This window comes from Lathyrus oleraceus, chromosome 4, assembly GCF_024323335.1.
Source record: "Lathyrus oleraceus cultivar Zhongwan6 chromosome 4, CAAS_Psat_ZW6_1.0, whole genome shotgun sequence".
NCBI lineage: Eukaryota > Viridiplantae > Streptophyta > Magnoliopsida > Fabales > Fabaceae > Lathyrus > Lathyrus oleraceus.
Window position 1 is genome coordinate 160,336,765 of NC_066582.1, and position 11,757 is coordinate 160,348,521.

The 11,757-nt window shown below is 36.3% G+C and overlaps 1 protein-coding gene across 1 annotated transcript; it reads left to right on the forward strand.

The window, feature by feature from the left end:
- Positions 1-6,992: 6,992 nt before the first annotated feature.
- LOC127074297 (serine/threonine-protein kinase BSK2) lies at positions 6,993-10,780 on the forward strand. Its single transcript, XM_051015609.1, has 10 exons — positions 6,993-7,532; positions 7,762-7,988; positions 8,175-8,310; positions 8,592-8,725; positions 8,835-8,940; positions 9,093-9,178; positions 9,479-9,667; positions 9,756-9,920; positions 10,049-10,162; positions 10,296-10,780. Exons 1-10 carry the CDS (start codon positions 7,445-7,447, stop codon positions 10,545-10,547), a joined length of 1,497 nt encoding a protein of 498 aa, XP_050871566.1. The 5' UTR covers positions 6,993-7,444; the 3' UTR covers positions 10,548-10,780.
- Positions 10,781-11,757: the final 977 nt, after the last annotated feature.

Consider the following 11,757-nt stretch of genomic DNA (forward strand, 5'->3'; position numbering starts at 1 on the left):
TCTCATTTGACATTTCAAACATCAAGATTGGAGAATTTGAGGTCAGATGAAAAGTTTCCAAAAATAGTAAGTGACCTGTAATTTCAAACTGCCAAAAATGGAAAGGTCTTCTCCTCAAGTTTACATCATCATGCAAGCTTCAAATGAAATTTTGTCCAACATGAAAGTTGAATATCTTGCTCCCACCTTTCCAAAAAGTCCAAGAACATGAATTTCTCATTTGTGGTTGAGAAGTTATGGATCAATCATTGCCAAGAAATTTTGAACTTCAAGCTTGCATAACTTTTGAACCAAAAGGCCAATTGGAGTGGTTCTTTTTGGAACATTTCTCTCTTGATCTCTACTATCATAATCATGCATCACATTTCATCAATTCTCATCACAAAAATATTGCATTTTTCACTTGAATTTAATTTGAATTTTGGAGGGAAAGTATCAATTTGAAAAATGTGCATTATTTTCAATTCCAATCAATTGCCTTTGCCTCCAAACAGATTTTTAAGCTTGTTACAAGCCAAACTCGATACTGTTCCATTGCCTTGCATTGCATAAGGGTGGTTTTGCCATTTTGCATCAACATTCCAATTTCACTAATCACTTGCATTTTGGCTAAACATGATTAAGAGCTTCATTAGTACATGATATATAAAGCTAATCATAACAGAAAATGCTAACAACAACTTCACAAATCCAGATCTGAAAATTTCATCTCAAAATTCTCTCAACTTTTTTCATCGAGTTCTTCATCTCTTTTGCTCGTTTCTTGAGTTGTTCATCATCTGTAAGCATTGTGGAAGAATATTGAAGCAAGATCCTGTGGAATTCTTGAAGAATCGTGGACTGTTGAGCATTGCATCATCCATGGCAACTGAAATTTTTGGACGAATCAAGCACTGTTGAGCTGAAATCCTTCATCCATTCGTTCATTCAAGTGTTGAAGAAGATCTGTTTCATCCTTTCCAAGCCTAGATCACACGATTTCACTTCTGTTTCTCCAGCAAGGTTAGAATTCGATGCTCATGATTCTTGAAATTGTTAGATGCATCTTGTAGATCTTTGAACATAGGTTATGCTGAGCTTTGGATCTCTTGATTTCATTAAGTATTGAAGTAGTTATGTTGTTTTGAATTTTGACATGTTAAACTTCTCTTGCTCGATCCATGCGTATCATGCTGAATTAGATGAAATCAATACTGGATATGTGATGTATGTTGAAGGACGTTTCCATTGATATATGTTTGGTAGATTTCTGTGTATGTTGGATCTTGATGATGATGAACATGATGAACCGTATGAATGTGCTAGGGTTTTAGTTCCAGAATCCTGTTTGATCTTGCCTGGCCGAGTTTGCATGTGTTTTAGTTGTTAGTGGACATGCGTTGGTCCAAATGCCGGTTTCTGATTGGCCAGCGTTTCAATTAAATGAAACGCGGCATTTAACCTGGCGCCATAATTTGAATGCATACTTGGTTCGATTCCGGACCAAGACATTTTCCATTTTGGCTTTTGCATTTTCTCCATTTATGCTATACATGTTCATGCTACTTGTTTCATGTTTTTTTTTATTTTTCTCTTCATTCAAAAATTCATAATTCAATAAGTACTTATCCAAATCACATGAGATTTTTTGCACAATGATCTTCATGATGTCTTCTATTTTCTGGATATTTTTACAGAATTTGTGCACGGTTGAAAATGTTTTTGGCCTAGGGTTTATTCATGCATATGCTTTCATGTACCTTTCTTACCATTTTCTTCATGAAATAATGATGGTTGATCCAATGAATGTGAAAATTGACATGCATAAACTAGACATCCTAATGGTCATTTTGGTATATAGTTTGCATTTTTCTCATTTCTGGATGTTGTGTTATGATATGATTAATGGAGGTGTGACAATGTGTGTCACACCATTTCTTGTCCAACTTGCTGATTTTATTTACCATGCCAAATAAATGCCAAATGATCTGATTGATTGCAAGATGCTACTTCTGGATGTTAGGATTGATCATGAATTTTTGTAGAATTTTTAGATCTATTTCTGATTTGTTTGGGATTTTCTTTGCTGAAGTGTCATGTTTGGACTTTTGATGAGTGTTGAACTTAGATGATTTGTGAAATGCTTATGCCTTGTCATATGAACTTGAAATTTTACACATGTTTTCTAGACACATTGAAGTTTGTCTTGACTTTGGTTTGAATCATTTATCACTTGTCATTTCTGTTTTAGGATTGCCTTAAGTTGATGTATCAATTTGTGCCTCCTTTGAGCTTGTTTGTGCTTACATTGACTTGTTGAATTTGATTGCCATGCTTATACTTGTCCAAATGCCATGATTTTTGGTGTGTTGATCATTTGATGTGTCATGTTTAGCCATGATTTTTATTGAGATTTATTGAGCCATTTTGGAATTAATATCGCTTTGATCATTCTATTGCTTCTATGTGGTTTCAACTTGCCTATCTTGACATGTTTTGATTATGAAATTCTTTTGGTAATTGATGTTGACATGAGACCACTTGGACATTGTTCTAATTTGATTAATCTTGATTCATGTCAATTTTCATGTTCTGTTTTGAATTATTTCTCCCCCTTTGACCCTAGGCTTTGTCCTAGTGGTTTGCCTCTCATGTTTGAAGCTTTGTTTCAGGTTGCACATGCAAGTTACACAATTGATGATGCCTCATCTTGAGAGCATTTGATATTTGATTTTGATTACTAATGTGTGTTTTGTAGGTTGATGTTGATTCAATTGGGATTGACTTGTGGCTTATGCCTTTGCCTATATTGGTTGTCTGTTGCATTAACTGTTGGTTGTTTATCTGAGTTGTATACTGATTTGTTTGATGTTTCCACAGGTACATTAGTTGCTTAAGTTCATTTTGAACTTGCTTGGTTGCTTAACCAATTAGGTATACCCTTTCTTCTTCATGTAGTCTGGAAGACCTGGCTTGTTATGTGGCCAGGCACCTGTCTGAAGTCCTCCTTAAGAGGCAATGTTTGTGATTGTTTATCTTTGTCCCCAAGCAGGAAAAGTCCTTTTGATAAGGCAATTGGTAGATAAAAGAGATGTGTAGTCCATCTCCTACTATTCTGTGTGTCATCCCTTTGCTCACATTACATGTTGTAGCATTGTGGATCTTAACCCAAGATCTATATAGTCATTAACTTGTGGAGAGAGTTCCAACTTTCTGAACTCCCACACCTTCTATCATTCAATGCTCTCCCTGACCAGGGATAAGAGCAATGAGGCACACCCCTCATATCCTTTCATCAGCTTCACCTTAACCCTCAATGTTAAGGTTAAGAGCATCACTTACCCCATCCCAGTTGACTTTAAAGTCTAACCCTTGCTTGAGCCAAATTGCTTGTATATAGTGAGTGCTAAATGACTTTGTTTGATTGATTGCTTGATTCATCTGTGCATGTTTGTTTGCATACCTTTGTGCATTTATCATCATTAATTGCTCATTATTGCATGATCATCATTCATATCTTTGTGATATCTTTGTTTGTCCATTGAGGAATCAACTGTAAGTTCATTCATTGGCCATTGTTCCTATGATTTGGAAGGGATTGAGTGTAAGACCATTTCATTGGCCACTTATGCCCTCTTTGCTTATTGCTCTTGTTTGTTTGTTGTATGTGAGGATGCAATTGTAAGTCCATGTTGTTGGCATTTGTACTCCCATGATCATCCTTTGGAGGTTGGTATAAGCCCAGATAGATTGGCATCTGACATCCATGTTTTGTTTTGTTTTAGGAGATTGGAATAAGTCCATTTATTGGCATCCGGTATCCTTGTTTGTTTTAGGAGATTGGTGTAAATCCATTGATTGGTATCCGGTATCCGTGTTTGTTTGTGAGATTGGAATAAGTCCATTTATTGGCATCCAGTATCATTGTTTTGTTTTAGGAAATTGGTGTAAATCCATTGATTGGTATCCGGTATCCACCTTTGTTTGTGAGATTGGTATAAGTCCATTGATTGGCATCCGGTATCACCTTGCTTTTATTTGCTTACTTGCTTTGTTGCTTATTCCAAAGGACACACTTGAATCATCTTCTATATGATTTCAAGAGGTGAACTTCTAGGAAGTTTTACACTCCTTCATCCATACCCTTTTTGTTTCAAAACCCCTTTTCACTTGTTGACTTTTGAAACTTGTAAATACATAGTGTGCAAATATTTTCATGTCTTTTTCAAATCAGAAACCTGGACCTTAAGTCCTTGACTTTTCAAACTTCATTTTCTTATATACTTCTTTCCGAATTGAATACTAATCATACTTTGACCATATTTTATAAATACTCATAATTGGTTAATCACACCCATTCAATTGTTTTGTGGCTTTGTCCATTGTTGATATGTTTTCATACATTAGCCTTAGGTTTCAATTCTCATAGTGGTTGATGTAAATCTCACCACATCCTTAGTGAGTTGATTGTAAGTCTTCCATACTTATTATAGGGTTAACCCCTCACTAGTATGTTGAAGCCATCCTCGCATGGTGGATTGTTGGTCTTGGTTGAGTTTTCTCCCGTTGATAATGAAAAGCCTTAGTGCTCTTGTTTTAAAATGAACCCACTGATATTTTGGAAATCTTTTAGCCGAACTACAGTGTTTTGATCCTTACCTTCCATGGAAAGGTACGTAGGCAACGGGTTCATCCGTTCAAACACAAAAATAATAAAATTGTATATTCTTTTCTCATCTTCCCATTCATGTTTGCACAATATGTCATAAACAAATACACTTTTTTATACAACAAGTGTGAAAAGGGCTCCCTAGGAGTACCTAGGACGTTTTGGGTGCCTAACACCTTCCCATTGCGTAATTAACCCCTTACCCAGATTCTCTGATCTTTTCATTAGTTTTCTATGTGTAAAACTTCTTAGGCTTTTGTTCGCTTTTTAGCCAATCCTTTGGATAAATAAAAGTGCGGTGGCGACTCGATTTCTTTGTATGCTTTGCTTTTAATTTAATCCATAAATCATAAAGTGAAGAATACACCGCTACAGTGGCTGGCAAGATTTTCCTTCTATGCATGTCTACTGCATTAGACACATCACTCAAAATTTCATGCGGGAGATCAAAGACAAGACTATACGGAAGAAGGTTGTAAACACATGGTATGTATTAACAAAACTTTCCTTCAAACACTGTCGTGAAGATATCAGATTGGCAATTGCAGATGCAATAAGATGGATCGATAATATTCCATTGGAGAAGGGGACCAAGGCATTTGACAATGGTCAACGATGAGGCCACATGACAACAAATCTCGTTGAATAAATGAACTCTTTCTTCAAAGGCACTTGAAACCTACCAATAACCTCCTTGGTGAGAGCAACCTATTTTAGGTTAGGGTCGTTGTTTGAGATCATACGCTCAAAATAGAGTTCAATGTTACAGTCGGGGCAGTTATTCAGTGAAACTTCAATGAAACTCATTAAGAAGGAAACTGCCAAAGCTAACACACATGTGGTCACAATGTTCAACCGTTGTAAAGGTTGGTAAAGTGTAGATGAGGCTATGGACCATAATGAGGGAATGCCAAAGGGATACTATCGAGTCGAACTAGATAGAGGTTTGTGCGATTGCGGAAAGTTCTAAGCCTTCCGTATGCCTTGCTACCATGTTATAGTGACATGTTCAAAGGCTCGGCATGACCCTTCTAACTTACTATTTGCCGTTTACAAAGTAATAAACTTATGCAATGTGTACAACAATAACTTTCCAGTGGTAGGAAAAGAGGATTACTGACTTGCATATCAAGGGAAGATAGTTTGGCACAATGAAACTATGCGAAGAAAGAAAAAGAGTCGCCTTAACTACACATGTATTCAAACAGAAATGAATACGACGAACAAAATGGTGAGATTATGTAGTTCATGCCGTCAGTCCGGACACAATCGTGTAAACTGTCCAAATGTTGGAGCAATCTCCATAACATAATTCAATAGTTCACTTTTAGTCCTGCATTTTATATGTAACTCATTTTATGTAACCATTTTATTTGATATTGAAAATAACATTCATTTCATAAATATCACAACATTCAATTGCAACAATTTAAACAACAATTTAAACAACAACTAAACATCAAGACAAACAAATACAACGACTAAGCAACATATATATGCGATTACAATTATCAGGACAATTCCCTCATAACCATGCATCATAATACGACAACCATGCATCATAATACGACAATCAGTGTAAATTGAGTCCCAAAAACGACTTTCTCCATTGTCGTTGTACACCATAACAAGTCTTTGAATTCTTCTGATCTTTTTACCATCTGCAATGTCTCCATCTAACCAACCGATCAAATTGACATTTCTCTTGTGTATAAGAAGACATTTTGAAGAAAAATTGAAGGAAAGAATTAGAAGATGAGTGGAAAATGATGGTGAAAGCTATATATCATAAATCGTAAACAACACATTAACCACTGACTATGGCGCAAACTCCTATAGGATGCATGCATGCGCCATAGACAATGGCATGACATGAATGCATGCGCCATACTATATGGCGCCTCTGTTCAAAAAATGAGTGTGTGCGTCATGCTCTATGACTATTCCTCTCGTGGACGATTTTTTTAAATTTGAAATATGATTACTTTGATATTTAATCTATATAATATTTTTAGATTTTTTTATTTAAAAACATAGTTATTTAGAAAAAATAATTCTAACTAGGAGTAGTATTATTTTGAATAAATTGTTGTAAAAGTACATTCACTTGCATCTTAAAATTGAGAGAAGAAAAGAAAGCACATTCCCTTTTGCATTATTACATCATCATCATTCATCACCACTTCACACAAGCTTGTTTGTTGTTTAGCACTTTAAACGCGAAAAGAAAACCAAAAGCAGACACAACAAGACCCTTAAAACATGGACCAGGAACCTAAAATCAGAAACGACTCCACGTAACTGCAACCAATAATCTTCACTGTTCCAGTTTGAGGTAAGCTTAATACAGTACTTTTATGGTCGGTTACAACCATGACGCTGTAACATTTTCCCAATTCTTTCTTCTCCTTAAAAATATAAAACAAAAAATTACTAATAAATTTTTTTCATTGGAAAATGTTTCTAACCTCACAGCCCCACCTGAGTCAGCACGTGCTCCATCATAGACCTTGTCATGTGACCTTCTTCTCTCTCCCTCTCTCTCTCTCTCTTCCCTTTTTCCATTGCTTCTCTTCTAACACTCTCTCTCTCTCTCTCTCTCTCTCTCTCTCTCTCTCTCTCTCCTGTTTCCGCCGCTGCAACAAGCAACTATAGAAGCAGTGACTCAGTCACTTGCAACATGGGGAACTAAAACAAAACCATTCATCATTCATTTACTCTTCTTTTACTCTTTCAACCCTTTTTCTTTTTCTATGTACAAACCAAACCCTTTCATTATTATAATCTGTCATTTCTATGGGTTGCTTTCACTCCAAAACCGCTCATCTTCACTCCCCTGAAGACCCTCCTACTGATTTACCCGACTCAAACAAACCCGATCCAGGTACCACTTTTCAACCTGCTTTTCTTCTTTCCTTTTTCTTTTCATTTTACCTTTTTTGGGGTTTTATTAACTTTTATATGCAATTATCATCATGTCTTTTTTTTTGTTTCTTTTTTCTTATTATTGTTGGGTTTATGTTGTTGTTGCTAAAAATTTGCTCTAAAGTCAAATGGGGATGTTTGGTTTGAAAAAGTTCGGTTTTTTAATTTGGGTTTTTGTGGTTTTGAAGGTGATGATGGAGGGGATGGTGATCAAGAAAGTCAGGTTCCAGCATTCAAAGAGTATGGTCTGAATGAACTCAGAAGGGCCACACATGAGTTTAGCACTGGTTACATTGTCTCTGAAAGTGGTGAGAAAGCTCCTAATTTGGTTTACAGAGGGAAGCTTGAGAATAATCGATTAGTTGCTGTTAAACGCTTCTCCAAACAGTCTTGGCCTGATGCTCAACAGTTTCTGGTAAGACTAAGAAAGTAACCTCAATTTGGTTTCTGAGAAATTGCATGAGAAATAGGAATTGGAGGGGATTCACTTGATTAACAACTTAATTAAACGTTTCTCATATAAGTGCTTTTTTGTATAAGTTATTTCTTTGCTATTTAAATTTGGGAAAGCAAGTTTGAGTTAATTGTTATGATTGGTCAGGCAGAGGCAGCTGGAGTTGGGAAAGTGAGGCACAAAAGACTGGTGAATCTAATTGGGTGTTGTGCTGAAGGAGATGAAAGGCTCTTGGTAGCTGAGTACATGCCAAATGATACTTTGTCCAAACATCTCTTTCATTGTACAACTCTATATCCTCTCATTCAACTACTTTAGCAGTCATTAAAGCAATTTACTTACAGTATTTTGACCAGTACTTGTCAATCTCATTATTGTCGTTTCATTTTGGTGCTAAATCCCTGCTGCATTTATTTCTTGAAAGGAAGTGTTGCCTGTCTTAATAAGTACTAACAAGTAACTGAGTAGCATTTATTTTCTTTGTCAATGATAGTTTTGATGATAAGTTCGTGTAAGATTTTACAGTAATTGATGAATGAACTCTGTGATCAATGTAATTCATAGGGGACAAGCAACCGTTACCGTGGGAAATGCGTGTTAGAGTTGCGTATCATGTTGCACAGGCGCTAGATCATTGTAGCATGGAAAACCGGAAAATATATCATGATCTGAATGCTTATAGGATTCTTTTTGATGAGGTATGATTACGACTCTATCATTATCAACTCATTCATTTGTATATTGCCACAAACACAGCTTTGAATTGTGCAATCAACTGACTTCGACTAATTTATCCACAAATGTCAGGATGGTGATCCCCGTTTATCAAGTTTCGGGCTTATGAAAAATAGTCGAGATGGGAAAAGCTACAGTACTAATCTGGCCTATACTCCACCTGAATTTTTGCGAACAGGTATAAGATATGCTAACTTATAGAAGTCCCAACAACAACGTGCGATCTGTTGGCGACATTATTTTACCTGAGATTTCTTGTGTTGTTCCAACATCTCTTACCAGAAGTCTTATTATTATTAACGGTAATGTGGCGCCTAACAACATCTGCAGGTAGGATAATAGCAGAAAGTGTGATCTACAGCTACGGTACTGTCCTACTGGATCTTTTGAGCGGCAAGCATATTCCCCCAAGCCATGTATGTTTCCACTCTTCCAAAATCCTTTGGAATTGTTCGTATGTTATCAAGAGAAGAGAATTTTCTGTTTTCAGTCGAATCTATTTTGAAACTTAATCATATATTGCTTACATAGTCTATGTGTTTCATGCTTATTTTGGTTTTTTATGCATGCATAGAATCATATATTGCTCTACACTTTCCGAATGTCTTCTTCATATTGTACTAATATTTAAGTATTCCGTAGTTGTTTGCATGATGTTGTATATGCTATGTCCTAAGGGTATGAAAGTTGTGAGCAAGTTTGATTTGTTGTTTCAGGCTTTGGACCTAATTAGAGGGAAAAATGCGTTGTTGTTGATGGACTCATCCTTAGAAGGGCAATATGCAAATGATGATGCTACAAAGTTGGTTGAGCTTGCGTCAAAATGTCTTCAGTTTGAGGCCAGAGAAAGACCTGATACTAAGTTTCTTCTCACTGCCGTTACACCTCTTCAAAAGCAGAAAGAGGTTTTTAACTTTAGCTTTATCTTTCAATTCCAATCTTCATTGCACGTTTACGCTCTCTAGTCTCAGTTATGAGTTTTTTCTTTGACAGGTAGCATCTCATGTGTTAATGGGCCTTACTAAAACAGCGGCAGTGCTACCGCTACCAACTATGCTTTCTCCTCTTGGAAAGGCTTGTGCAAGGATGGATCTTACTGCTATTCATGATATATTGTTAAAAACAGGTTATAAAGATGAAGAAGGCGCCGAAAACGAGGTTTGTCGAATCATCCTATTTTTCCTACAAATTTTGGTTTCATCATTTATCTTCGAGATATACAATGTTCTCATTTCGTTAAGCTCTGATTGTTATACCATGTCTATTAACTAACAATGTGATTGCAGCTTTCATTTCAAGAGTGGACACAACAAGTGCAAGACATCTTAAACACAAAAAAGTTCGGCGATATTGCATTTAGAGACAAGGATTTCAAGAATGCAATTGAGTATTATTCCAAGGTAGCGATGCGCTGTTTCGTTTTTCATATGTTTGAGACACTTTTGTTGCACTTTCACAATGTACGATTTATGGCTCGTTGCGTATGTTATTGAGCATAATCTGAAATGTCATCGATTTCTTTGATTTAAACAGTTGGTGGTTATGATGTCTGTTCCCTCCGCGACCGTCTTTGCAAGGAGAGCCTTCTCCTACCTGATGAACGAACAGGCGGAACTTGCATTAAGAGACGCAATGCAGGCGCAGGTATGCATACCTGATTGGCCAACTGCATTCTACCTACAAGCTCTTGCTCTCTCAAAGCTGGGAATGGAAACCGACGCACAGGACATGCTTAACGACGGAGCAGCCTTCGAAGCAAAGAGATCTAACAGCTGGCGCAATTAAGATTGTAGTAATTTGCAGATTGGCATCAGAAAATATATATATCCTATTTTTGCTATATAAGTTGTACTTGCTAGAATAGAGTTATGTGAGAGTGCTAGTTTAGGGTGCAAGAAAAAGAGTTATCTTGGTATAAAATGTTTTCAAGGGATAATATAGTAGCATAAGTTTTGTCACAAAAATGATTCCTATCCAGTAGAATGAATTTTCTTCATATGAAAATAAGTTTTGGGTTCTGTTTTGGCTTATTTTCATTTATCATATCAATTGACTTATCACAATTTTTGCCTTAATTTCACATGCATCAGAATGTCTTGTATTTAAACATTGAAGTGACTAAAATGTCAGATTTAATAATGGAGGAATAAAAACCAGGGTTGGATAAATGATCCAAAACAGAAGTACATTTATTAAACTAGTATGTGGACCATTTGGCTAGCACTTGAAGACATGGATTCTGTCACATTCATTTCAAATTAGTTCATGTAAAAAAAAATAAATGCAGTTAATTTGCTTCAATTTGATATCTGACAAAAAGATAATACCAAATTAGTCTTTGATATTTTTATACGAGTAATTTGCTTCACATGAAAATGTCTTGCGACTAATTTGAGTTTTTATTTGCCAATGGTTAAATTGTGCAAAGATCAAATTGTGAGTGATTCAATGAAGTGATTAAGCTTAAAATAATTAGAAAATGTCCGTGTTTAAGCTTAAAATAATTAGAAAATGTATGTGATAGGCTAGCTCAATTGGTATTGATAGCTATGCAGGGATATTAGATGCATGGGTGCGGGACGAGCCCGTGACATTCCACTTGTTCATCATTAAAAGGTGGATTCCAGTCACTAAATTGTTTGACAAAAAAATATAATTAAAAAAAACTGAGAATATTAAATAATAAATGAACCCATATATATAAAACAGAATCACTTTGATATAAACTAGATCGAGCCCGGGGCGGCCAACCTCCAGGAGAGAGCAATGCGCATGGACCAGGTTCCGTGGACCGCTCGTTGGAAATGATAGGTGGCAGTCTCACACCTTTCTCAACCAGGTGAGTAGGGATGCAACTCCGTGGACCGCTCGTTGGGAATGATAAGTGGCGATCTCACACCTTTCTCAAAGGAACTGTACGTGAGACTCTTACGTCATACGACTTTGTCTCAGAAGAAGGACCCCTCATTTCCTTTGACCAACGGGTCCTCGAACG

Excerpts from the sequence above, each read along its gene's own strand:
- LOC127074297 (XM_051015609.1), top strand. The coding sequence starts at position 7,445 with ATGGGTTGCTTTCACTCCAAAACCGCTCATCTTCACTCCCCTGAAGAC. Across the intron at positions 7,989-8,174 it reads CTGATGCTCAACAGTTTCTG|GCAGAGGCAGCTGGAGTTGG; the intron begins GTAAGACTAAGA and ends ATGATTGGTCAG. Across the intron at positions 9,179-9,478 it reads AGCATATTCCCCCAAGCCAT|GCTTTGGACCTAATTAGAGG; the intron begins GTATGTTTCCAC and ends TTGTTGTTTCAG.